The 27,197-nt window shown below is 44.7% G+C and overlaps 1 protein-coding gene and 1 non-coding gene across 2 annotated transcripts in view; both read left to right on the forward strand.

Moving 5' to 3' along the window:
• DYNC2H1 (dynein cytoplasmic 2 heavy chain 1) overlaps positions 1-27,197 on the forward strand; it is a gene marked incomplete in the record, with an annotated part of 465,550 nt that overhangs the window by 128,546 nt on the left and 309,807 nt on the right. The window contains 11 exon segments of the mRNA XM_056561585.1: positions 523-625; positions 1,605-1,772; positions 3,751-3,881; positions 5,871-6,119; positions 7,723-7,831; positions 12,256-12,369; positions 13,436-13,578; positions 18,931-19,006; positions 19,503-19,657; positions 20,190-20,327; positions 25,587-25,700. Coding sequence (XP_056417560.1) covers positions 523-625; positions 1,605-1,772; positions 3,751-3,881; positions 5,871-6,119; positions 7,723-7,831; positions 12,256-12,369; positions 13,436-13,578; positions 18,931-19,006; positions 19,503-19,657; positions 20,190-20,327; positions 25,587-25,700 — 1,500 coding nt within the window.
• On the forward strand, positions 9,419-9,606 carry LOC130360059 (U2 spliceosomal RNA). Its single transcript, XR_008890542.1, has one exon. It is a non-coding gene; the product is annotated as a U2 spliceosomal RNA (small nuclear RNA).

A 27,197-nucleotide genomic window follows, 5' to 3' on the forward strand; every position in this document is an offset into this window, starting at 1 on the left:
TACACAACTTCTCCCTGCACAACTTCTACCTACACAACTTCTCCCTGCACAACTTCTACCTACACAACTTCTACCTACACAACTTCTACCTACACAACTTCTACCTACACAACTTCTACTGGATGTCACTGCCGATAACTGCAGACAGTGATAACCTCCTGTACACACAGAATGTGACAAATCCAAGGTAAGAGGCAACAAACCAAACATGTAAATGAAGTCGAACATAGGCAGGCTGGAGAAATAAATCTCTGGCTAGTGAAACCTACCAGAAAAGGCATGTGATACTCAAGGACAAGGCTCAGGCGCCTATAAAACAAGAAGGCTGCTAGAATGGATTAGTGTCACCCATAGGCAGATGGGCAGTGCTGGGAAAAGAAGTGATGTGGTACACTGTGAAGACAAACTACAACAGCTCATTTGTATATGACAAATGATAAAAAAAAAAAATGTTTAAATATTTTCTTTGTGTGTTTTTACCCATTGACATCATCTCATTGAATTCACAAACTTCTCTTTTAGGTTCGGACGAAGTTTTCAGTTGATGATCACAGCCATTACCTGTTCACTCCATGCATCCTCACACAGTGGATTCTGGGGCTGTTTAGATACGACTTAAGTGGAGGTGGGTTTTATGTAGTCTGCATGTTTCTGATGTTCAGAGTTAAAGGGGTACTACGCCACTAGACATATTATCCCCTATCCAAAGGATAGGGGATAAGATGTCTGATCGTGGGGGACCCACAGCTGGAAACCTCCGCGATCTCTCCTGCAGCCTCCCCCCCCAGTCATCTGCTGCATGGCCTCACCCCCTTGTGACATCACACCCCACCCCCTCAATGCAAGTCTATGGGAGGGGGCGTGGTGCCCCCTCCCACAGACTTGCATTAAGACTCGCTCCGTGCAGCAGATTACTGGGGGGGGGTTGCTGAAAGAGAGATCGCGGTGGGTTCCCAGGACTCCGCGATCAGACATCTTATCCCCTATCTGAAGCCATAAGATGTCTAGGGGTGGAGTACCCCCTTTAAGGTCTACTACACTGAGCAATTATTGGCCGACGTCTGTACATCTTCCTTTGCAATAGGATATGTTCGGCCAGCGTACAGAGGAAGCAAAGGGCCTCACGAGCGATCCAGTGATGGTTCATGCAGTAGTCACTGCACAATAGTTGAGCCTTGTTACAGTCTCCGTAATGGAGCATACAGAAAATGTACAACAAAAGTACAGCATAACTAATGTACATGGGGGTTTTACAAAATCCTCATTGCATGCTGTGGAAAAAATATCTGCAGATTTTAGGAATACTGTATATTTAATAATTACAAAGTGTATCTTGTAGTCGACCTTCTATAATGTATTTGTAGTGTAGTTGGATTCCATAATTTACAAGCTTGCATCTATTATTTGTTCTTGTCTGTAAAGACTGTTTGATTTGTCTTTTACACTCCTCTCTCGTTTTCTAATTTTCTCCTCTTTTATATCTGCTGTATCCTCCTGCCTCTCTTTAATGGTAAGTCCTCTGCTCTCCCAGTCCATTGCCATCCATTTATCACTATAGCTCACATAATAATCCTGCTCTGATTGAATTTTCTTTTACTCCTTAGGATCCTCACAACAACCTCAAGACAATGTCCTGGAAATTGTGGCGTATGAAGCTAGGAGATTGTTCCGGGACAGGATTGTGACCTCTAAGGAGCTCAATGTCTTTGATAATATTTTAATATCAGTGCTGCAAGGAGACTGGGGATCTGATGTAATGGACCACATGGCAGGTGGGAATTTATCTCGAGATGGAATTAATGATATTCAGATTTCAGAAAGTCTATTCATATTGTATTATTATACAGTTTTCACATATACATTCTGTATCATGATCTTTGCTTGCTGTCATCAAATAAGAATATTAATTGATTAAAATTTCATGAAAAAGAGACTGGGTTAGAGGAAGGAAGGAAAACGTGATGTCACATGACCACACACATTGTTTTGAAATGGTATCTTTTTGGTTGGATTGGATCGTTCCGGGTGCTGATATCTCCTCCAGTTACTAAAACAAGCACGCAGAATTGATCAGCTGAGCCGTGCGGGATTCATTTCTGTTTTCCATCACTTGGGGAGGTACATGAGTGGTGTACAGACTTATCGAAAGCCTATGGTCGCTTTCTGAGTATAACTAAGTGGTGCAGAGCAGAAACGAGTAGGCACAATGTTATGTTGAGAGCTTCTCGTCATTTGTTTTAGCAGAAAATTGTATCACTTTTCGTTTTGCATACAATAACCTTTATGTGCTGAAAACCTAATGACTATATATATATATATAACTATATGACTATGACTATATAAACTCCAACTACACTATTGTTTATTTCTACTTGTTTTCAGCTCTATCCCTGCTATCATTATTATTTACAGTGATGTACATTTAAATACACTTTATTTCTGATTTTGGAAAGTAGCCTTCCTCCAGAAGGAAGAGAGTTTAGTGGTTCCACCTATTGGAAGTATCATCCCTGCAAGACAATGCTCAGCCCTTTATAGACACATGACTGTGGGTTATTAGGCCAGCTAGAATCGCCTCCAGAATGAATAGTTACCATTCTGGCTTGGATAATAATCCTCAGTCATGTTTCAAGGCTCTTTACAGGGCTGAGCACTGATTTACAAGAACGTAGGTGGCACCAGAGAGCAAGCTCTTTTCCTTCTGGAGGAGATATAATTTGCATATTTGCATGGCCTATAAGACTCCACATGCCACGTTGGATGGTTTCTCAAGGAGAAGCATTACCCCTTTAGTCCTTATGATCCTGGAACTGATCCGGACTCAGGATTTGCAGTCTGACATGGTGTCTTATTTAAACCTTTCCTAGTGCAGATTAGTCCTTGTTCTAGTTGAGTAGATTGTATATAAGAAGCAATTTGATGTTCCCGAAAGGATCTATTTTTTTTTCTTCCAAATATGGCTCCATCTTTTAAAATGTGCCTGGCTCTGCCCATTCATCTTATGATAATTTAGAGCAGAAGTTCCAAACGCTACTATTCCAAACCCCAGGGCCATAGCCCGGGGTGTAACACCCTAATGTTGTGCCCCTAAAATATAACTTTTATTGAATTCGTTTAAAATAAGCCCAGAAAAAATATTGTTAAAATAAAATTATGAGTGGGATCAGTATTCAGTATGTGTATATAGAGGAGTGATCACTCCAAACTAATAGGGAGGTACTGCAGATACCTAGAGATCCCGCTAAATAATATTAAAACCACAAATTATATTGCCAGCCCCAACATGTTTCGCCACACTAGCGGCATTCTCAAGAGGCAAAACAGTGGCAATGACCACTGTTTTGCCTCTTGAGAACGCCGCTGTTTGCCTCTTGAGAACGCCGCTGGTGCGGCGAAACATGTTGGGGCCGGCAATATAATTTGTGGTTTTAATATTATCTAGCGGGATCTCTAGGTATCTGCAGTACCTCCCTATTAGTTTGGAGTGATCACTCCTCTATATACTCATACTGAATTCTGATCCCACTGATAATTTTATTTTAACAATATTTTTTCTGGGCTTATTTTAAACGACTTCAATAAAAGTTATATTTTAGGGGCACAACATTAGGGGTGTTACACCCCGGGCTACGGCCCTGGGGTTTGGAATAGTAGCGTTTATGGGCCTCTTATGCCCTTTGGGTTTGGTTCATGAAGTAAGAAATATATATGTTCTGGAAAGGTTCTGATTTTTTCCTTGCTATTCTTTAGACTTTTTCTATGTAACCTGGGGAGCGCTACATGAAGCCGGATCAGTACTTGCCCCTGGACAGGCCTTACCCGCTCATGGACGGCCCCTCGGAAGGTTGAACTCTACCGACTTTCAAGATGTTATTAAGAAGGTTTGGACATGAACATGAATAAAAATAGTAACCGGTTGAAAGAAATTGGGGTTATTTACTAAGAGTAGAGTGGAGTTTTCTTTGAGAGTTTTGATTCCCGATCAAAATCCACATCTTGAACTTTTTTTTGAACTTTTCCCAAGGTTTTTATTTTTTTATTTTTATTTTTTTACAACTTTCCTGATCTGTCGAGTTTTTTCCAGCTCAAATCCACCACATTGTATGTGGAAACCTTAGGAAATATGTTGGGATTTTTCAAAACTGTCTTGGACACGCCCCTTTTGTCAGACCCATGTGCCATTCCCCCGTGGCCATGCCCCCTTTTCGTTTTTTTTTATTTTATTTTTTTTAAGTTAAGTTTTTTTTGTTTTGTTTTTTGTCGCAAATTGTCACACGGATCTATACAGTAGTTGTTGTTCATTTACACAGAATCCTGCAACACATACGTTTAAACAAGTGCTGAAAAAAACCTTTTGCACCAGAGCAACATAGGTCATCAAAAATCCTACCCCTATTCTCGTTTTAAAAATAGCATGAAAAGATGCACGCCCCTAGTGTAGCCTCTCACTATGAATATGATTAGCGCAAAAAAATTGCTCTTACTGGGTCGTGTTGGCCTGAGAACACAGCACCTTTTGTCTGCCTTGAGACTCACTGTAGAGCCCACGATCCACCCGAACTCCAAGGCCTGGAGCGGTCAGAAACATGTGAATCAAACCGGGTGGTTGAGATGAAAGGATCTTGTGCCGTACTCTTCTCTTGTACAGTACCACAAGTTCAAGTATGGATTCAAAACTTGCAATGTTTAACTAGAACACATATAAAACACGTTTCTTTGATGAAGACTGGAAACACATTGGGGTTTATTTTCTAACGAGATCCCGACTTTTTTTTTTTTTTTCTGGTTTTATTTTTTTCCCCCAAATTTTTCTTCTTTTTTTTTCCTCGGGTTTTGCGCCGAAATTGTGTCGCACTTTCCGTGCGACACAATTTGGGTGCAGAACCCGAGGAAAAAAAAGAAGAATTTGTGAAAAAAAATGCAACATTTTACAAAAAATAAAAAGGGGAAGTAAAAAAAAAAACTTAAAAGGAGCGTGGCCACTGGAGAAAGTGGGCGTGGCCCCGACAAAGGGGCGTGTCTCTGACAGTTTTGAAAAATTCCAACAGATTGACTAAGGTTTCCACAGAAAATGTGATGGATTTGAGGAAAAAATCCGTCAGATCAGAACAGTTGTAAAAAAAAAAAATCAAGACATAGGGAAAAGTGGAAAATGTAGGGAAACATTAATGAATACCTTGTCAAGAATCAAAGCCACAAAGAAAACTACACTCCACTGTTAGTAAATAAACCCCATTGCACTTGTGGTACTACACAGGAGAAGCACATCGCACAAGATCTTTTTCTGTCAACCAGCTGGGTTGATTTACTTGTTGTGTAATTCTCATTTTAAAGGACATCTGCAGCGGTACAAACACTTATCCCCTATCCTCAAGATAGGGGATAAGTGTTTGATCGCGGGGGGTCCGAATGCTGGGGCCCCCCGGCGATCTCCTGTACGGAGCCTCGGCTCTCCCGTGCAGGGGGCGTGCCAGCCGCAGCATGACGTTGCGGCCGTCACGTCTCCTCCATACATCTCTATGGGAGAGGCGGGGAGGCAGCATTCGTGCCTCCCCGCATCCCCCATAGAACTGTATGGGGACGGGGAGGAGACGGGGCGTCACCGTCGACCTCTAGGTCGACGCTACGTCACCATGGGCGCTAATGCCGGCGCCCCGTTAGGGAGATCGAGGTGGGTCCCAGCGGTCGGACCCCCCGCGATCAAACACTTATCCCCTATCCTGTCGATAGGGGATAAGTGTAATTCCGCTGCAGTTGTCCTTTAACCATTCCTAAATTAAACATCACTCCTACTACAATAACTATTCAATTTTTAGAAAAGGTCTCTCAGCCCTCATGTCCGCATTAGTAAATTCCTGCATTTTTTTCAGGGTATAATTCAGTTCAGCCGTGATAACCGAGAGCTGGATATTCTCCTGTTCCATGAAGTTCTGGATTTCATGTCTCGGGTAGACCGCGTCCTGAGCTTTCCAGGGGGATCCCTTCTCCTGGCTGGACGGAGCGGTGTTGGCCGCAGGACTGTCACTTCTCTTGTCACGCACATGCATGGAGCTGCGCTGTTCACCCCCAAGATCTCCAGAGGATATGAGCTTAAACAGTTCAAGAATGACCTAAAGCAGGTAATATCATGGCCGATGGGATTTTGTCTTTGAACACTTCTATCTCAGCCCAGTCACACGGCAAACAAACCTTTATATAAGTACACTGAGAGAAAGTTTTTGCTTTCAGAAGGAAACTATGAAGACCCCAGCCAAAAAGGGGTTATACTAGATTAAGAAAGAGATTTCTTCCAAAAAGAGAGGCACACCTGTCCATAGATAATGTGTTGTATTGCAGCTCAACTCCACAGAAGGGAATAGGGCTAAGCTACTATACCACACACAATCTGTGGACTGGTGCGGTACTGTTTTTGGATGAAATCAGCTATATTTTTATTACAGTGTTACTGTCTTTAAAGTGGTATTCCGTCCAAATACATCTTATCCCCTATCCAAAGCATAGGGGATAAAATGTCTGATCGCGGGGGACCCCCCGTGATCTCCCTGCAGCGCCCGCATTCTATGAGGGGCTGCGTCTCCAGTCTCAAAAGCCTCTATGTTTCCGGGACTGGAGACGTGACGTCACTCCACGCCCCCTCCATTCATGTCTACGGGAAGGGGCGTGACGGTAGTCACGCCCCCTCCCATAGACATGAATGGAGGGGATGTGGCGTGACATCACATGGAAGCGTGGCATGATGTGGCATGATTGGAAAGCAGGCGGCATGTGGCTGCCAATGGCTGCACAGTGTCGCCGGGGCTAGATTAACAATGTTTGGCCAATGGCGACCACATACCTTTTTTATTGGCCATTTGCAGCAGTCACAGCATAGTACTTAGAATATAGAAAACACTGCCTATTGCAGAATCTTACATTGTAACATATGACTGCACATAGTGGGGTGGGGATATTCAAATAATTTAGCGCCATTATTTTAGCTTTAGCTGCGCCACATTTGCTCAAAATGTGGCGCACACCATTAGCACCACATATTCAGATATTTAGCACCTGATTTAGTACCCTGTTAGCCAATTTATTTATATTTTTAAGGGGTGTGGCTAGGCTTTTTGTGCTATTAGCACCCTAGTTTCAAAGGTTTAGCACCACTTTCTGGCGCTCAAAGTGTTGCAGCTAATACCAAGTATACTTGTTGTTAGATAATTAGCTTTTTGTGCTATTTGCCCCAAACTTTTAAAAGCCCAAACACACTTCTGAAAATGAGGCGCAGTTAACACTCTTTGAGGAGCAAAATAAAGAGCACTAATAACACAAGTTTTTGAATATTCCCCCCAGTGTCCTTTTCCAGTAGCAGTTTATCTTTGCCCTACCTTAGGAGCTGGTTTGCCATATGCAGGTTATGTACTATTTACTGCAGTGTTTCCCAACCAGGGTGCCTCCAGCTGTTGCAAAACTACAGCTCCCAGCATGCCCGGACAGCCTTTGGCTGTCCGGGCATGCTGGGAGTTGTAGTTTTGCAACAGCTGGAGGCACCCTGGTTGGGAAACACTGATTTACTGTGTGTAATCCACCAGATTTGTAGCACATATGACCATAGCTGGCAGTGATAGTCACATTGAGCCCTTGGCCAGAGCAGTTGTTTTCTCTTGCATTCCCAGCTTTACACATGAAATAGTTTTTCTCATTCCTGCCATTATGATCTAACCAGAGTCCTCTTGTCTTCAGGTCATGCAGATGGCTGGCATAGAAGGACAGCAAGTAGTTCTGCTCCTCGAGGACTATCAGTTTGTCCATCCAACATTTCTAGAGATGATCAACAGCCTGCTGTCCTCAGGTACTGTCATGTGTTTCTCTAGGGAATTTTGAGTTTCATTGGCTGGCTCTGTTGCATTGTCATTTACTTACTTTAATATGTATCTGTGTTTTTATTTTTGTTCATATGGACCTAAAGTTGTTTTCCAGAAAGATGCAATGCGTAATTCAGACCCTTTCAGAATGTTCACATTTTGTTATGTTGAGGCCTTGCGCTAAAATAAAATAAAATTCTAGTTTTCTCATTGGGGAACACAGGAGACCATGGGTATTATGCTGCTGTCCACTAGGAGGTTGACACTAGGCAAAAAAAAGGGTTAGGTGACAGGAGCAAGGGGCACGGTGCATAAGAGTATGGGCCATCAACCCCTTCTCGCCAACGGCAGGTGGTTGTACCCTGGGTCCTGGTCCCCCTCTTGCCCCTGCTCGTCTCACTATAGCAGCCTGGCATGATGCAGCGTGGTGTTAAGCTGGTTGAAGACACAGACAGGTAAGTATGGTGTCTCCTGGGGTAAGTATCCCCCCCCTCTACCTCCAGAACAGAAACACCCCCTTCTACCTCCAACACCCCCCGCCCCCTTGTCTGTTTACCGTCTTCTACGGTTTGGGGTAGGGGCATTCTTTAGGTGGTACCTTCATTCAATCAGGGGGCCTTGGGTGTCTTTTCAGGGTACCTGTAACTTTCCTTTTTTCCGCTGGCAGGGGAGGGTTGCGGCCCTCCTATGTGCTGTGGTGGTTCCCCTTTCCTTCCCTCTGTGTTGGCGGGCGTTCCATGCAGCTCTGTAGCTCCGGTGCATCGGGGGGGGGGGCCAATATATATCAGTGATGGGTAGTCTGCGGCTCCGCCCGCCGTTCTTCCTGCCCGCATCCTTTATTGGGGAGAGGCACTGTTTAGGTCGTGGCTGCCACTTCCTGGATCCTCGCTGCGGGGGCCGGTGTGGTGGCAGGCGCTGCTGTGGTGCTCCGGCCCTGCGGCCGATGATCTTGGCAGAAACTGCTGTTTTATAATACAGGCAACAGCGCCCAACTTTGCCCCCCCCCCCCACCCCTCCGGCTTCAGACCATTCCTAGGCCTTAATCCTATCATGGCTGTCATGGCGTGGTTTGCAGTGCACAGTCTTTTATTTTATTTTTTTTTCCCCCGCTGGCGGGCTTTTCCCTATTCCCTCCCTGTTTAACAAAAAAAATAAAAAATTTATATATATATATATATATATATATATATATATGAAAAAAGAAAGATAGCCAGCACAACAGCCTAATACACGGGTGCACACTGCCATGGCAGATACAGAGTATACAAAAAAAGAGGATTGCAGCAGCACACATTGGTCAAAAAATTGAGGCTCTCAGTGCACTTTTTGATCAAAACGTGTCCCCCATCCACCATGGGGTGGTGGCCTCATTTAGGATGGGACCCTAGCACAAATTCTGAGCCTAAAATATAAATCAATAAATAAATCATCCGTTCATGTATTACATCTCTATGCTGGGGCTGCATTCGTGCACCCTCTTGTGGTGATAAGGAAAATTGCATGTTTTTTTGCTATGCGTGTCCAGTGTTACTCAGTGGTTTAATTCTGTAAGACCTTTCATCTTCTGGGACTTCATCGTTTCTTGACCTTTGGCTAAGTTCAAGTGTAGTATCTGTATTTATCAGTTTATTATCTGACACGTCCCCTTTCTGGAGATCATATATTAAATGGATTTTTGAAAATTGGGGCAGATTTCGAAGCTGGCTTCGTCGCACTGTGACCTTCCCGATCTGGCCGTTTATTTTGGTACAGTGTACCAAGAACCATTTTCTTGTCCCATTGTCGCACATAGTATGTGCAACAAAAGCCCCCCACCCCCTTTCAGAGCCGTTTGCCTGTCTCTCCCCACTAAATCAGTCTTGCACAAGGGGGTCTCATGGGGTATTTTTCCCATCTATGCACATTCTGCACTATTTGGATGTTTCATTGGCTGGGGGATATGATTTGGCTGTATGGCCCATCCAATATTCCTCTATCCATGGGCATGCAGACTGTTTTAATAGTGCCATAAAACCAGACATGGGAAAAGCCTTGCTTCTTCCTCCACCTGGGCTCATCGCATATGCGGCTGGATGCTCCACTACCTGTGTGGGATAACTAAGGGGTGACCTCCTTAGTTATCCCACACCCTCTACAGTTCAGTGTGGTCCGCCCTGCTGTCCATGTCCCCCTGAGGGCCTCTAGGAAGCCAGTCAGTGCCCTTGTCTGCCACTCTGTAACTAGAGTTCCGATACCACACTGCTTGTGCAAGGTAGCCGAAGGGGGTACCCTGCGTGTGTGTAATCGACCCTCTATGGCGGATCTTGAAGCTGGGGTTCCCTTGTCTCTCACCCTTCTTCATTCAGCCCAGCATCTTCTTGTCTTTCCCTGGAGCTCGTTTCCTCCTTTTCCTCTCATGCCTGACGATGTGCTCCCGTCTGGTTTCCACGGTGGCCGTTTCTTGTCGGCTGGCGGACCCTAGTCTTTACCTTTAGGAAGGTTCCTTCTTTTCGGGTTCTAGCCCTCTCCACGTGGTCTGTTGGGGCTGCTCAGCAGTTACTTACTGGGTTCCTGTTCCTTCATGGTCCAGGGTCTCATACGTGGTCTCTTGCCAGTGGTTGTGGTTTAGTCGCCTGACTGGCATCCCTTTTTCTTGCGGTTGTTTTTTCCCACCCCACAGACTGCTTTAGGATGTCCCATGGTCTCCTGTGCGACTGAGAAAAGGAGATTTTTTTTTTTTGTACTCACCGTAAAATCTCTTTCTTGTAGCCTTCATTGGGCAACACAGCACCCACCCATTTACGGTTACCTGGTCAAGATGTTTGTTGCCTGTTGTTACTTTCAGGTGTCCTTCGGACGTATCTCCTTAGTTGTTTGGCTTCCCTTACTGCTTTGTGACACAACTGGTTAGCTATGTGCCTGTGGGCGGGTATATCCTGCTGGGAGGAGCAGACTTCTTTTTTAGCCTAGTTAGCCTCCTAGTGGCAGCAGCATAATACCCATGGTCTCTGTGTCCCCCAATGAAGGCTACGAGAAAGAGATTTTACGATGAGTACAAAAAAAAATCTCCTTTCCCCCCCCCCCAATCATTCTGCACTCAATATCGAACAATGACAAAGTGAAAAACACAATGTTACAAATACTTGCTATTTTTTTTGAAAAGGAAAAACAAAATATTGCACTGACATAAGTATTCAGACCCTTTACTCTGGACTTTGGCAGTGATTACAACCTCCAGATTTGGGGACTTTGGACTGGCCCTCATTAACTGAGAGTGTTGGGTTTTTACTAGTGTGAAATGTTATATCCGATTTGCAGGATTCCTCTCTATTTACTATGTGAATTCACAGATTTACACGTCTTTTCTGACCAGCTATTTCTAGGTGGAAATTTCCAGCTTTTTCTTCACAGGATTTTCTGTGAATTCAATAATAAATAGGTTGGGATGTGAAACCACGCCCCTTTTGCAACCGACCATACTCTTCTTTTTTTTTTTCCATCAGGGCATGCAATTTTTGGGTTTGTCTGTTTACTTTGTCACGTTGCACCACATATTCTGGCACAGACACAACAGGTTGGATTTACAATAGTAAATCAGGGCCACTGTCTTTAAAATTATCTCAGGGAAGTGGGCGTGTCCCTGTGCACTCATGCAGCATTGTCCATCAGTCATCTCTTGTCTATGACTCATGGACAAGCTTGATGCTGTACACTGCCGGTACAGGGACCGCTCCGCTAGTGGTAGGATTTTCAGAGACAGTTTTCTTTATTAAAGGGGTACTCCACTGGAAAAATTATTATTTTTAATCAACTGGTGCCAGAAAGTTAAACCGATTTGTAAATTACTTCTTTTAAAAAAAAATCTTAATCCTTCCACTACTTATCTCTGCTGACACCTCTGTCCGTGTCAGGAACTGTCCAGAGCAGGAGAGGTTTGCTATGGGGATTTGCCCCTACTCTGGACAGTTCCTAAAATGGACAGAGGTGTCAGCAGAGAGCACTGTGGTCAGACAGAAAGGAAATTCAAAAAGAAAAGAACTTCCTCTGGAACATACAGCAGCTGATAAGTACTGAAAGGATAAATATTTTTAAATAGAAGTCATTTAAAAATCTCTTTAACTTTCTGGCACCAGTTGATTTTCAGTGGAAATATAAATATAAAAAAAAAAAAAAAAAGATTTTAAAAGCATGTTCTTTAATTGTTGTCATTAACAGCATATGAAAAGTTTTTTTTTTATCTTGCAGTGCCAATTTAAATGCATTAAATGCAAGTGTATTGATATTTCCTTGCAGGCTATTTAATATTGTGGATACCCTATATGTGAGCAATAGTACAGGCACTGGGCAGTGCTCATGAGAGGGTACAGGCTTTATAACTTAACTATTTTTTTGTGAATTCTCTAAACCGCCCATTACTCTTCTTTGTCTCCAGGCGAGGTTCCTGGCTTATATACTATGGAGGAACTGGAGCCGCTGTTATCACCACTAAAGGACCAGGCATCTGAAGATGGATTTACAGGACCATTATTTACTTATTTTACATTTAGTAAGAACCTCAATCTGTTCCTCCATCCCTGGGCCTCTTGTTCTATATAGTGATGCATTTATAGAACATTTTGCCTGCTTATAATGTTGATACCTTTTGTGTTATTTATTTAGTAGTTTTGGTAAACAAATATGTAATCTCTGGATGATAAAAATTCTATAACTTTCAGAAATACTTTAAATATAATTCCTCACTATTTTCAGGATCTTAGTTTTGTGTTAGTAAATGAGAATATCTTGGTTTATATTCAGGAGCTGTAAGATCAATACATACATAAAGGGGTACTCTGCCCCTAGACATCTTATCCCCTATCCAAGGCATAGGGGATAAGATGTCTGATCGCGGTGGTCCCGCCGCTGGGAACCCCCGCGATCTTGGCTGCGAAACCCCAGACATCTGGTGCACAGAGCCAACTTCGCTCCATGCCGGATGACTCGCAATGCTGGGCAGAGGCTTGTGATGTCACGGCCACGCACCCTCAATGCAAGTCTATGGAAGGTGGCGTGACGGCCGTCACGCCCCCTCCCATAGACTTGCATTGAGGGGGCGTGGCCATGACGTCGGGATCAGGGAGTGACCGTGACAACACGAGCCTCCGTCGTTGCATCCAACGCGCTAAATGAACGCCGGGTGCAGCAGGGAGAACACGGATAAGATGCCTAGGAGCGGAGTACCCTTTTAATCCTGCTTTCAGCTGATACGTAAGTACAGTTTCATCCAGTCTAGGCAATGCTCTGTGAACTAAGTACATCAGCAGCAGATACCCAAATTGATTTCTACAATGTATTAATCTGGACTATAGGCTGTTTAACTAACAGAGCATTATCTATGCTAAATACAATGGTATCCACTTGAGCACAGGTTTAGCTGCCTACAGGGTTTGCTGCCCCTGAATGTACATAGGAGTCTTCTCATTTACTAACACTAAACAAGTATCTTAAAAATGGCGAGGAACTGCAATAATAAATAGAAAGAAGTTTAAGATTTAATTTATTTAGTTCTTAAAGGGGTACTGCAGTACCTTCTCCTGCCAGTATATTGCTAATTGCAGTTGTCGTATTTTTAGGGATCGTGCAGAACCTCCACATTGTCCTTATCATGGACTGTACTGATCAAAACTTCACAATAAACTGTGAGAGCAACCCAGCTTTATACAAGAAGTGCTCAGTACAATGGATGGAGGGCTGGTCTGATAGGAGCATGAAGAAGGTATGTAGTCTAATGGATACGTAACACTACTGAATATTAAAGGAGCTTTGCAGCTACCGACAATGATTCACTATCCACAGGGTAGGGGATGAGTGTCTGATCACGGATGTCCAACCACTAGGACACCCTATTATCTGGGACACCCAATACTCCTGTCAAAATAAAGTAGCAGTGTGCCTACTCGAATAACGTGCCATTCATTGTGTATGAGAGTGCCAAGGTAGCTAAGCATTGTCTCTTTTAGACAGTTTTTATAAATCTGTGCCACAGTGTTTTCTAATAATTTACTAAATAATGTAAAATTAAAAAGAAGATGTTAATTAATTAAAGGAAAACTGCAGGATAGCAAAACTTATCCCCCACGATCTTCTGTATGGGGCCCTGGCTCTCTTCATGAATTGGGCATGTTGACCGCACCGTGTGGCAGCCAACACGCCCCCTCAATGTAGCTCTAAGACTGAGAAAAAGATGCATCATAAAATGAATGATTCAGGGTTACTTCTTTACTTTTTTGACACAATGGCTTTATTTTAGTTGTTTTCAACTGATTCTGTAGCTTCTAAAGCAGAAAGAGCTGCATTGGCTGAGTAACAAAGATGAGCAGAAACTAAAGGAGTACTGCAGCGGCATATAACTTATCCCCTATCTGACAGACACGCCCCTCCATTCATCTCTATGGCACGAACACTGCATCTCCGCCTCTTTCATTGAGATACATGGAGGGGACACGTTGGCCGCATCGTCATACTGCGGCCAACACGCCTCCTGCATGGGGAGAGCCGCAGCAGGGCCAGGGCCCCACACTGGAGATCCGACCTCTGAGACCCCCCACAATTTAACACAAGTTGAATGCAGCTGCAGATCTCCTTTAACCTTCATGTAGTGGTTAAAAAGGGTTTCACTGTCTCATAAAATATCTGGCTGGAATATCACTTCATCATTACCAATGATTTCACCTCCTGGACCAGTGATTCAATGCTGCAGCCCTTTCACACTTTTTTCCCTGCAGAGCAGCAATGGGGCCCACCCACTCTGCAGAGGAACTGCAGGACAGTCCTATTTGCGGAAAGGGACTGACAGCAGTTCCCCTGCAGAGCGACACTTCTTGCTACCTGGCTGTGCAGAGAACCTGCAGCCGGCCAAAATGAACATTGATGGGTCTGCATCACTGAAATAATGATGTAGCCCCTTTATTCTCAGGATTCCAGAGGTTGGACACTTTGCAATCATAAAGTGATGGCGTATGCTGGCAATATGTTATAATGTTATCACTACATCATTAATTATCTTAGAGGCATTGCAAGTGTAAAGGGCATGTGAATGAGAGTAAAAATGTGTTCTGTCAGGATACATGAATATTATACATTTTAGAGTGTTGAAAATCTTTACTTCTTGGTCACTCTTCATTGGGGCACACCTATTCTGATGGATATAAGTTCTTGCCACTAGGAGGCGCTGACACTAAGGAAAAAAAAGTTGGCTCCTCCCTGGCAGGATATACCCGCCCACTGGAAGTGAGGCAATCAATTTAGCTTAGTGTCAGAGGGAGGCAGCTTTCCCCCATACTGAGATGCAGGAAGTCCTGGCATTTACTTAGACACAGTTCCCTACCGGTGATATCCTTCCAAATGCACCTTATAGACCTGCTACGCATGACACTTTATATCCACTCACATTCATGTTTGTTTCTAGGTTGATGGCACTTTATATGTATTTGTGATAATTGCTGCTATATCTACCCGTGACCATTGTTAGTGGATTATGTGATATATTACATAGTGCATACTTTGGAATCCTTTCCGGTTCCATTGTTCAGTATTGGGTGATTATACATAGATTAGATTGGAAGGGTGCATCCTGTGGGGTCCTTATGATATATGGTTCAATGTAATTGTTTCATGCTTAGGACTACCTGCATTTTCTTGTTGGGTCAATTTTTCTCCCAGTACGAGGTGGGCGTTGAAGGACTACACTCCAGTGTAGTCGCCAGTTCTATTGCTTTTACATGGCAATAAATAAAAATTGTTTGTATGCTCTCTTTTTTGTATGTTAAATAAAGATACATTGTTTAAATAAATTTTTGCTCTTGGAGTGCATCACTTTATAGTTGCTAGCTTCTTTCTTTTCCTGTTTTTTCATGCTATATGTGGCAGCTGATTGCACCCAGTTTATTATTTCAACTATAGGTGGCGCCCATAATTTTTTTGCTTATCAGTAGGAGGCAAAAAAAGCTCTTGAGTTCTCCAGACCTGGTCTTTTTATTTTTTATTAGTAAGGGCTGTTTAGTTAGGTTTTTTTCCTCCCTTTTGTTTCTCATTTTCAGAAGGGGTTCAGGAGCATGGCACTACCTGTTCCCCCATATGCAATGAAGGGGCACGGAACATGAGTATGGGCAGTCAACCCCTTCTTACCAATGGCCAGTGCCAGGGGTAGTACCTTGGGTGCGGGGTCCCCCTATGCTCCCTGCTCGTCTTGCAGATGCAGCCTGGCATGATGCAGGTGAAGTAATCGGTAGGTGAGTATTGGCAGGTTAGGTAAGTACCTCCCCCCCCTCTCCCTTCTCCATTTCTACTTGGGAGCTGCTCTTTATTCTAGGGGGCTATGCCTTCCTCTCCTGGGAGCACATACAGGGTTAATATTTTTCACTGGGGCTGGGGATCCCGGAGTCCTCAGTTTGTGCTGCAGCTGCTAACTTTTCAGCCATTACCACGGCTTAGTTGCTTCGCTGGTCCTCTCTCAGGTGGCTCACTAGACTCTCCTCCTCCTTCCGCGACCGCACAAGCCTCCATCGGGCGGCGCGTCTGCCCGGCGATTCCTCTGGCTCCAGCTGCAGTCCCTGTCGGAGGTCTGTGGCTGTATGGGTGGTCTCCTTAGTTCTTTTCCGGGGCAGCCGGAGCGTCGGGGGCACATTATTTTAGGCCATGGCTCCGGCCTGCACATTTGGGCGTAGCTCTGCCCACTTCCTCCGGCCGCGCGCTGCCCCACATACATCCTTCATCTCTTGCGTCTGCGACAGCAGTCCTGGTGTGTGGCACCATTAGGAAATGGAGTGTGGACGTTTCCTGCAGGTTCCCTGGATTTTTCTGTCAACAGCAGCACTCTCTGTTCCCCTTTCTAGGTCCTAATGTTGGTCTACTAGGGGCATGGTTGTACCACACCGTTGGGTGCCACGCCGGTCTTCCATACTGCCAGACTTTTGGTTGTCTGCGGTTTCTTTAGCGTCTACAGTCATCCTACCCTACTACTGTTGTGGGGTAATTATGTCCGTGTCCCTACGTATGCTAATTCCACTCTGCATGTGTAGATCCACCTTCCTTTCGGTTCAGTGGGGTATGCCCCTAGCTTTCTTGTGATCTCTGTTCCACAGGTCTGCGGCAGTTGAGCACCTCTGTTCTGGATTTCTGTGCAGGGTGGCTCAGGAATCTGCTCTTTTGTCTTAGACGTCGACCAGGATGGCTCCATTGACTCCCACCTGGTCCAGGGTTTCGCCCTGATGGGGCGTTCCTCTCTACGCTGTTGTTCGTGTTTTGTGCTTTTTTTCTTGCATTCATAGTCTCATCTTCCTTCTTTTTTTTTTATTTATTTTTAAATATGCCCAGCACCTGTGTCCATTGTTCCGATTCCCCTGGGGACACTAATTGGCTAATTGGCTCCCCATACTTCGATATGTTGTCGCAGGGTTCCTGGGGGTTTTGTCCACCCAGTACTTTGTCTGTTGCTGTAGAGCGGCATTTCCCTGCTCCTGCAGTGCCTGGTGCACTTTGACAATCTCCTTCTCCTGGTGGTACGGGGATCAGGGAGCTGGGCATGGTCAGTGCCTGAGTTTAATCTTGGCCACACCTTGTTTTCGCCTCCACTGGGGGCCTTGCCGTCACCTGTTGTCGGGTCCTGCCATTGCTCTCCTCCTCCCTCTGCACAGTCTCCCTTGATGGGTGTGTTCATCCTTCTCTTGATAGTGTCAGTTGTGCTACACTGAAACTCCCGTCTTCTGGAGTAACCTTCATGTGCTCAGGACCTGGGAGTTCCTTTTTGTTTTCCCCTCTGTTCCCATCCTGACGGGACGCGGCTTGGGAGTGCTTCGGTCCACTTGGACCACTGGGGTCCAAGACTGTTTGGTCTGCTTGTCTTGAATTCTATCCTTGTTTGCTGTGGCGTGCATTCTTCTCTAGGTCGGCCCTCCTGATTGTTTGGGCCTTAGTGGTGATTGGGGTCTGTGTGTAGGGATCCTGCCCAGACTTTTCCGCAAGCCCATTTGTGAGGCGGTCTTTCTGTACCACACCTCCTGGAACGTTTTGGGAACATTGGGTTTACTTTCAAGGTGTAAGTCTCCCAGGAGTCTCAGGTTCCTCCATTTCCCTTGTCAGCCGCTCAGTGTTCCAGGATTCTCCTTTTCAGGGTTTTCCGCTCCTTTCTTGGCCGTTTATCCTTTCTTGGCCGTTTATCCTTTTTTGGCCGTTGTTGCTTTCCGTCTTCTTTTTCAGAGTCCGTGTATCCCGAGATGGTGGGGACGTTCCGGTTTTCCCGACTACACCAGTCGAGCTGATTTTGCTTCCCGGGTGCTCGCGATGGGCCACTGGGACAGGGGTTTTGGGTCTGCAGCTGTTCAAGTCATTGCTCTTCTGCACCAGGCCTCCCTAGAGCTGGTTTCCATCTCTCTTCTTTTTTCCAATGGTTTTCTGGTTCCCCATCTTCTTCGCTTGCCTTCTGCTCGGGCGTACCCTGCTCTCCCTGGTATTTTTGACAGCCTGTTCTCTTGTTTTGCCCGTTTCCATTTTTTGTTTCCCATGTTGCCCAATGTCTGGTTCCTACCTCCTAGGATGGTTCCAGGCCATCTGGCTTCTTAGTCGACCTTTTCTTGTCTCTCTGTAAGGACAGTAGGTTTAGAGTCTCTACAAAGGAGGGTCCCTTCCTTTGGCATCCTAGTCCATCTTCTTGGACTGGGGATCTTCCAGAAGTTCCGTTTCTGTGCCTTGGTTGTCTCTGGCCCGGGGTCTCGTCCGCAGACCTTACAGTCCCGTTTGTTCGGTCTCTGGGCTGATTCCCTTTCTCTGGTCATTGTTATTCTAACCCTTGTGGACTGCTATGGTACATCTCATCAGTATAGGTGTCCCCCAGTGAAGAGCGACTGAGAAAAGGAGACATAACCGATTGCCTCACTTCCAGTGGGGGTTGGGGGGGGGGTTATATCCTACCAGGGAGGAGCCGACTTTTTGTCCTTAGTGTCAGTGCCTCCTAGTGGCAAGAGCATATACCCATCAGTATAGGTGTCCCCCAATGAAGGCTACGAGAAAGAGATTTTACGGTGAGTACAAAAGAAACCGGTTGTCCTCTAATGTATGGGCATTTGTTTAGATTCCAAAGATGTTATTTTCCGACACTACAAGTCAAGAGAAGAGTCAACACTCAGAGTACAAGAAGTCTTCACCAGGTACATTTTTTTAGTGTCTTAAAATGTAAAACTTTGTGATATCTTATTAGAGAAAAAATCCTATTTCTTCACTTAACATGCTACTCATCCTCCTCCTAAACTCAAAAATTGCTAAAAAAAGGAGGAGGGAACATGGATGAAAGGAGAGAATGACACCGAGATGCTACTAAGTCTTAAATCTTACCCAGTGTTGGATTCACAGCTTAGGCTTCTTAGTACTGCTCTATAATGTCATACATGCTGCTGCACCCTGCTAAACTTTTAGCTGCTGCGTTTACAAGACAGACGGAGAAATCAGTTTACATGCTGCCAATGCAAGGCAACAGAGAGGGAAGGAGTGAGATGGGAGTGTGTAGGCAGTGTATGGAAGGCTGAAACAACTGAAAATGAGGTGATGGTCAGAGATATTTCTAGTCTACACAGATTATATCTCATCCAGAAGGGTTTGTAGAGATATTGTTTGCTGATATTCATATATACATTTGTGTGTTCACAGGAGAATCTGGATTTTATAAATCTTTCTTAACGATTCATGAATCCTGCAAAGCCTACGGTGCCACTCCAAGACGATACATGACGTTTCTTCAAGTGTATGGGTCTTTGTTTAGCAGTAAGAAAGCAGGGCTTACCAAGAAACAAATGCATTTACAGGTACAGTAAATAATGCTGCTATGCTATTGTAGCTAAGCTGACTTTTGACATGTAAAAAAAAAACTTATACAGGTAAAAACTTGGCAAAAGATAATCCGTAGAATGAGTAGGCAGAGAGCTGTGCTGCTGTGTGCTTCTCACACTCTGTCTGGAGAAGCATATTCTCTTCCAGTTCTGTGTCACATGACCAAGAGGGACTCCTAATGTAAGTCTATAGGACTGTCCTATTTTCCTTATGTGTTGGCTGTGTCTGTTTGCTATTACACATTTTTAGTTCTCTTTTGCAAAAATAATTTTTTGAGAAGAAACTATTCGCTACATTTTTGGGAGGTGATCACTGTATGTCTAGATGTGAGAGTTCTACCAACCATCACCTCCTTTTAGAAATCCTAATAAAGAAGTGATTGTGAATAAGGGACTGGCAGCAGATTGTGAACTTGTAAAATTTTCAGTCTATTATATACTTGACCTTTTTTGTCATTTTGTGGATTTGGACTGTAACCTAAATTTGTTAAGTTATCATTTTTCTTAGGCTGGAGTATCAAAACTGAATGAAGCTAAGTCTCTAGTCGATGAACTCAAAAGAAAAGCCGGAGAACAGAGCTTATTGCTGAAAACGAAACAGGCCGAGGCTGATGCAGCTCTACAAGAGATAACCACGTCCATGCAGGTGCTGTCCTGATAACGTGATCAGCGTTCTGTATACTAAAGTTTACTGCTTTACCTAATCGGATTACACCATTTAGATAGACACTGTAAAAAATGAAAATATCTCTCTTCCGACAACCATATACTGCATAATGTCATAAGTATATATGTTTTGTGTTCTCCATTTATACATAAAATAACTAGATTTAGTGGGTATAATGTGAACAATTACTATATATTTTTTTTATAGTAAAAGGCCACATTGTCATCTAGATATGGACCTAGATAACAACCACGAGCTGTATGTTCACTAACCCTGCTAATCATGGGACAATGGTATTAAAAATAAATAAAATCTCTGCAAAAATTATGATTGTATGATTTAGTATAAAATTCATTTCATGCACATACGTAATGTAACTTCTTAATGTAACTTTTTAACAGCAATTAATGTAATGTAATACACTTCTTAGGTATTGCACGACTGTAAAAATCTATAGAATTATTTAACAGGCTATTCAGTTTGAAAAGTAATTAAAAAAAAAAGGGCCAAAAAGGGAATTTTTTCTATATTTATGCTGCAAAGAAAACTATACAAATAATTATATTTTTTCTAAATATTAAGAAATTTGTATATGTTCTCCCAAAAAGTACTGATAAAAGTAGATTTCTTCAGCATAAAACAAGGCCTCAAACAGCCACATCAATGAAAAAAACTTAAAGGGAACTTGTCATTTTGGTTATGCTATCCTCACCCCTGGACCACTGGTTCGCTTCTCTTTAAAGGGGTATTCCAGGAAAAAACATTATTTCTTATATCAACTGGCTCCAGAAAGTTAAACAGATTTGTAAATTACTTCTATTAAATAATCATAATACGTTCCATAATTATCAGCTCCTGAAGTTGAGTTGTTGTTTTCTGTCTGGCAACAGTACTCTCAGCTGACATCTCTGCTTGTCTCGGGAACTGCACAGAGTAGAAAAGGTTTGCTATGGGGATTTGCTTCTAAACTGGGCGGTTTCCGAGACACGTGTCATCAGAGAGCACTTAGATAGAAAAGAACAACTCAACTTCAGAAGCTCATAAGTACTGAAAGGATTAAGATTTTTAAATAGAAGCAATTTACAAATCTGTTTAACTTTCTGCAGCCAGTTGATATATATAAAAAAGTTTTTTCCTGGATAAACCCTTTAATGACTGACAGATTTCTCCCAGTCAATCATCAGCAGGTAGGCAAGGCCATGAACTCGGGGGTGAGGCTACTAGCCTCTCATGAATATCCGTGGCAGAGCTGGGTGCACACTGCATAATTTAGCATTAGGGTTTATTTAAACTAAGGTATGTATTGAAATTAGAGACAGACCACTGGAAACAGCGTGTTTGTTGCAATGTTATGACATACTGAAGTGACTCATTACCTTTATTGCTGTTAAAAGGCAGGGCTGAAAAAGTGTGAAAAAAATATATATATATATATTTCTCTATCGGCTCCATTGGGGGGCCCAGACCGTGGGTGTATGCTGCTGTCTCAAGAGGTGTGACACTATGGTAATAAAAAAAGGTCGGCTCCTCCCAGCAGGATATACCCGCTTCCAGGCCCTGAGCTAATCAGTTTTAGCTTGGTGTCTTGCAGGAGGTGGAGATGGTCTGGATGGTCTTCTGATTTATTGTTTTCCTAGTATAGGGACTTGTTAGTTTTTTTATTCCTTTTCTTTCATGTTTTCAGGTGGGGGCTCAGGGACTCCGGTTCCCTGTTTCCCCATTGCGAGTTAGGGGGCACAGATATTGCGTATATGCGCTGTTCACCCCCCCTCGCCAACGGTCAGCGCCTGGGTTGGTACCTCATGGGTCCGGGTCCCCCTATTCCCCTGCTCGCCTCGCTCGCGCATAGCAGCTAGGCGTGATGCAGGCGACAAAAAGCTGACTGAAGACTTCACGGAAGACTCCATTAGGTAAGTTCTTCTGACTGAGGTAAGTACATTTCCATTTTCTCCCTTAGGTGCGGACTTGCAACCTCTGGAGACCCTCAGTTTTAGGCCCACCTTTTCAGGTTTATGGGGCTGGCTTATACTGGGGCTTGACTTTTATTCTGGGGCGAGCAGTGGCATCTTAGGGGGCATGCATTCTGTTTTTACACTGTGTGAATGTGTTTTTACTGCTTCACTGTGTGTGTGTTTGTTGTGCGTCTATGACCGCGGCACCTTATATGCGGCTGACAACTGCGGCGCTCGTTCTGGCCGGGCGCTCTGAGCGCCGGCTTACTTTCGTTTTCTCCGGCAGCCGCTGCCGGCGTTTGGGCCGCCCGCTCACTTCCCCCCGAGCGCATATGCGGCGGACATGTGCGCTCGGGACAAGGAGCGGGCGCCATTACAGCTTCTTCTCCGCTCTTCTCATAGCTCCGCCCCCTGGGCTGTTGGAGATCCCTAGAGGTGCGAAGTGGCCTCCAATCAGCTCCTGAGTGCGAATTTCAGTGGAAGGGGCCAATCAGTTAGTGCCTCTGCCTCAGGCATGCCCCTCTCTGGCTATTGGCTGGCCTGTTTTACACTCTAGCTGCACGGAGCAGAGTTCTCCTCTCTGCAGCTGCCAGGGGACACAGACTAGGGTGAGAAAGTTCCTGTCGTTTTCTCTTTATGTCCGTGCCCAGAGCTGTTCCTCCTCTAAACAGAAAACTGGAATGTCTGTGTCTTATTTTGTCTGTAAGCGATGTAATGCTAAGATGCCTGGCTCTACTGAGCCCACTTGCTTTGCCTGCTCCACTGCTCCCCCAGACCCCCTGGTACCCCCGGATGCCCTTTCGGTTCTGGTGGATTCAGCCGCCCCTCCAGCCTGGGTTTCTTCTCTGACCCAGTATATGGCTGACTTGACTGAAGTCTCCCGTTCGATGGCTGAGTCCTCCCGGGAAGTGGCGTCTGCCTTGAAGGGGTCTGCCCTTCGCTGGCCCTCTCTGGGGGCCCGCTCCTCTACCCCACATACTTCACGCTCTCACAAGCGTACTAGGGGTGCCTCGTCCGAATCTTCCATTGAGTCTTCAGATAGGCGTGGGCGCTCTCCCCGTGGGTCCTGCTCCCCGGGTCCCGCCCCCCCGTCATCTGATCACAAACGTCGCTCCTCCAGAGGACGTTCTCGGAGTCGCCGGTCTGCCACGCCAGAGCCGTGTACCCGGTCAGGGTCACCACCCTCCAGGACTGCCTCCATTCGTTCACATTCTCCTGGTGAACTGGCTGACGAGGCTTCCGAATCGGCATCTGACTCAGAGGAGCGCTCGGGTACAGTTAAAACGGTGAACTCATTGGTCGCAGCCATAAGAGACACCTTTCACTTAGAGGACCCAGGATCTTCGGATGTAACTCCTGAAGTATCCTTTCATCGTGCTAAGCCAGCACCTCAAAGGTTCAGCTCTCTCGCTGACTTTGACGCCATTCTGGAATCTGCATGGAAACATCCAGACAAGAGATTCCCGGGAATTCTCTTCCCAAGTCATTCACACCATGCTCAGGGCTCATAAGCCCTCCTCGGCAAAAATTTTTCACCGTACTTGGAGGTCTTATTTTCGCTGGTGTGAAGCTCAGGTCCTGTCTCCTGTGACTTTCTCGGTTCCCCGTCTTCTCTCCTTTTTGCAGTCGGGTTTGGAACTGGGGTTGTCTCTCAGTTCCCTTAAGGGTCAGGTTTCGGCCTTTTCTATTCTTTTTCCAGCGTCCTCTTGCTTCTAATTCTCATGTCTGGACCTTCCTTCAAGGAGTGGCGCATTCTGTCCCTCCTTACCGGTCACCCTCTTGAATCTGGTTCTGAGTGCCCTCCAGGGTGCACCCTTTGAGCCCCTTAGAGAGGTGTCTCTGTGCCTCATTTCTTGGAAGGTGGCGTTTTCTTGTTGCTATCACCTCCATCCGGAGGGTGTCTGACTTGGCGGCTCTCTCCTGCCGTTCTCCGTTTCTGGTGGTCCGCCAGGACAAGGATGTTTTCCGGCCAGATCCTTCCTTTTTGCCTAAGGTGGTTTCGGCTTTTCATCTCAATGAGGACATCGTCCTCCCGTCTTTTTGTCCCGCTCCTTTTCATCCTAAGGAGCATTTACTCCACAAACTGGATGTGGTTCGGGCTGTTAGGTCCTATCTCTCTATTGTCAGTGTGATTCCTTTTTCGTCCTCACGGAAGGTCGTCGTAAGGGACAACATGCTTCCAAGGCCACCATTTTTCGGTGGATTCGGTCTGCCATTTCGGAAGCCTATCGCTGTAAAGGGAAGATTCCTCCTTTCAGGGTTGTGGCTCATTCTACCCGTTCTGTTGGGGCATCCTGGGCTTTCCAGAACAGAGCCTCGACCTCGCAGATTTGCAAGGCGGCTACCTGGTCGTCTTTGCACACTTTCTCGAGGTTCTACCGGGTTCATACCTTCGCATTGTCTGATGCTAGTCTGGGCCGTAAAGTGTTGCAGGCGGCAGTGGAACGGCCGTCTGCCTGACTGCTTATCTTCCCACCCAAGGGACGGCTTTGGTTCGTCCCACGGTCTGTGTCCCCCAATGGAGCCGATAGAGAAAAGGAGATTTTTTATTTACTTACCGTAAAATCTTTTTCTCGGGGGATCCATTGGGGGACACAGCTCCCGCCCTTTTTTGGGGGTTTTCTTCGGTTCTCTGTCCGAGGGTGTGTTCAGTTGTATTTTTTCTTCTGGTTCTCGGACAGTTTGGGTCTTCTTTGAGCTGTCGGTCCTCTCCTATTGCTCTGGAACTAAAACTGATTAGCTCAGGGCCTGGAGGCGGGTATATTCTGCTGGGAGGAGCCGACCTTTTTTTTATTACCATAGTGTCACACCTCCTAGAGTCAGCAGCATACACCCACGGTCTGTGCCCCCCAATGGATCCTCCGAGAAAGAGATTTTACGGTAAGTAAATAAAAAAAATCTCCTTTTGCTGCTCAATAAGGCCCTTTTGGTCATTGGCCTGGTCATTGATGGGCTAATGTGGCCACAATTTAACAACCATAGATCTGGGATGTTTTTAGAAGAACATAAATGCACAATACATTAGAGATTACACCAGTTCCTGGTGAGTTGTTTGATGTAACTGATTATAGTATCACTGCTTGTTGTCCACATTGCCTTGAATCATAGTAATAATACAGAATGTGCAATCACTTGAGGAAAAAAAAAAAAAAAGATTTCCTTAACACTATGATGTCAAGTTTAGGTCTCTTCTGTTTTTAAGTAGCTGGTGCGCCTGGCAGCAGAATGATTCAGAACAGGCATCTGCTGGAGAAGTACTGAGACATCTGCTTTTCTTCTTTTACAGAATGCCAGTGATCAAAAGACTGAAATGGAGAAGATCAAACACAGGATAGTAGAAGAGTCTGCCAAAATTGAAGAAAGGAAGAGGAAAATTGATGATGAGCTAAAGGATGTTCAGGTATCAAGATGAAATCCTTACAGACCAATTGATCTTGTATGAAAAGATAATCTTGTGCCTAGCACAACCATTTATTTCTCAGTTGCTAAATATTGTTATGTAGTGCGTTTATGTGTGTGTATGTATGAATATATCCTTTTGTGTGTGTGTGTGTGTGTTTGTATAGATAGATATATTGTACTGTATCTATCTAAGTGTTGGCTTCAGAATGTTAGGGTGACCTCTGACATGGTGCGTATGCTGGATTGTCTGTATGTCTTCCACACGTAGAAGAAAAATGAACATGCTACAGATTTTTACAATGGATTTCACCCCTTTTAAAGTGCATCTGTTATCTCCTTACAAGGTGCAGAGCTGCACACCCCAGCAGGTAGGGCATTACGAGATAAGAAAGACAGTACCTTTAAAGGGGTACTCCACTGGAAAAAAATTTTTTAAATCAACTGGTGCCAGAAAGTTAAACAGATTTCTAAATGACTTCTATTTAAAAATCTTAATCCTCCCTGTACTTATCAGCTGCAGTATGTTCCAGAGGAAGTTCTTTTCTTTTTGAATTTACTTTCTATCTGACCACAGTGCTCTCTGCTGACACCTCTGCTCATTTTAGGAACTGTCCAGAGTAGGAGAAAATCTCCATAACAAACCTCTCCTGCTCCGTACAGTTCCTAAAATGGACAGAGGTGTCAGCAGAGAGCACTATGGTCAGACAGAAAGGAAATTCAAAAAGAAAAGAACCTCCTCTGTAGCATACAGCAGCTGATAAGTACTGGAAAGATTAAACATTTTTAATAGAAGTAATTTAGAAACCTGTTTAACTTTCTGGCACCAGTTGATTAAAAAAAATTAAAAAAAAATATTTTCCAGGGGAGTACCCCTAATGCAGCCACACAGTCGGAGAGGCCGACCAAATCGCAGTGGCACACGTCCAGGGCGGGGAGGAGTTGTGCTGCTGTGACTCGGTCGGACTATCCCACTATTTGGCTGGATAAGAAAACAAAAGCATTAGAAGTTAACGAACTGTGGCAACACTTAACAAAGGTACCGTCTCTCTTATCTCCCTTTGCCAGTGTTTCCCAAGCAGGGTGCCTCCAGCCTTTGGCTGCCTGCATATGCTGGGAGTTGTGGTTTTACAACAGCTGGAGGCACTATAGTTGGTAAACTATGTCCTAACTGCTGGCGTGCACAGCTCTTGTACCCTGTACGGAGGTGACAGATGCATTTCAAAATATGTCATGAAATCTAGAGTAGAAGCGAATACCATATGTAACACAGACCTCGAGGATTATGAACCAGGGGGCATTGCGCACTCCCCTGGACCTAAACTCAGCATTAAACTCGACAAAGGAGATCTTTCATTCAACTATATGTATGAAATATAAAGAGGAATCGACTGCTATAACTCATTACATAAATTCAACCAAAAAATTGTGATAGAAAACCAGCACACCCCATGAAAACCTATATAAGGCTGGGTTCCCATTACGTTTTTCCCCATAC

The sequence above is a fragment of the Hyla sarda genome, chromosome 2 (assembly GCF_029499605.1).
Source record: "Hyla sarda isolate aHylSar1 chromosome 2, aHylSar1.hap1, whole genome shotgun sequence".
Classification (NCBI taxonomy): Eukaryota; Metazoa; Chordata; class Amphibia; order Anura; family Hylidae; genus Hyla; species Hyla sarda.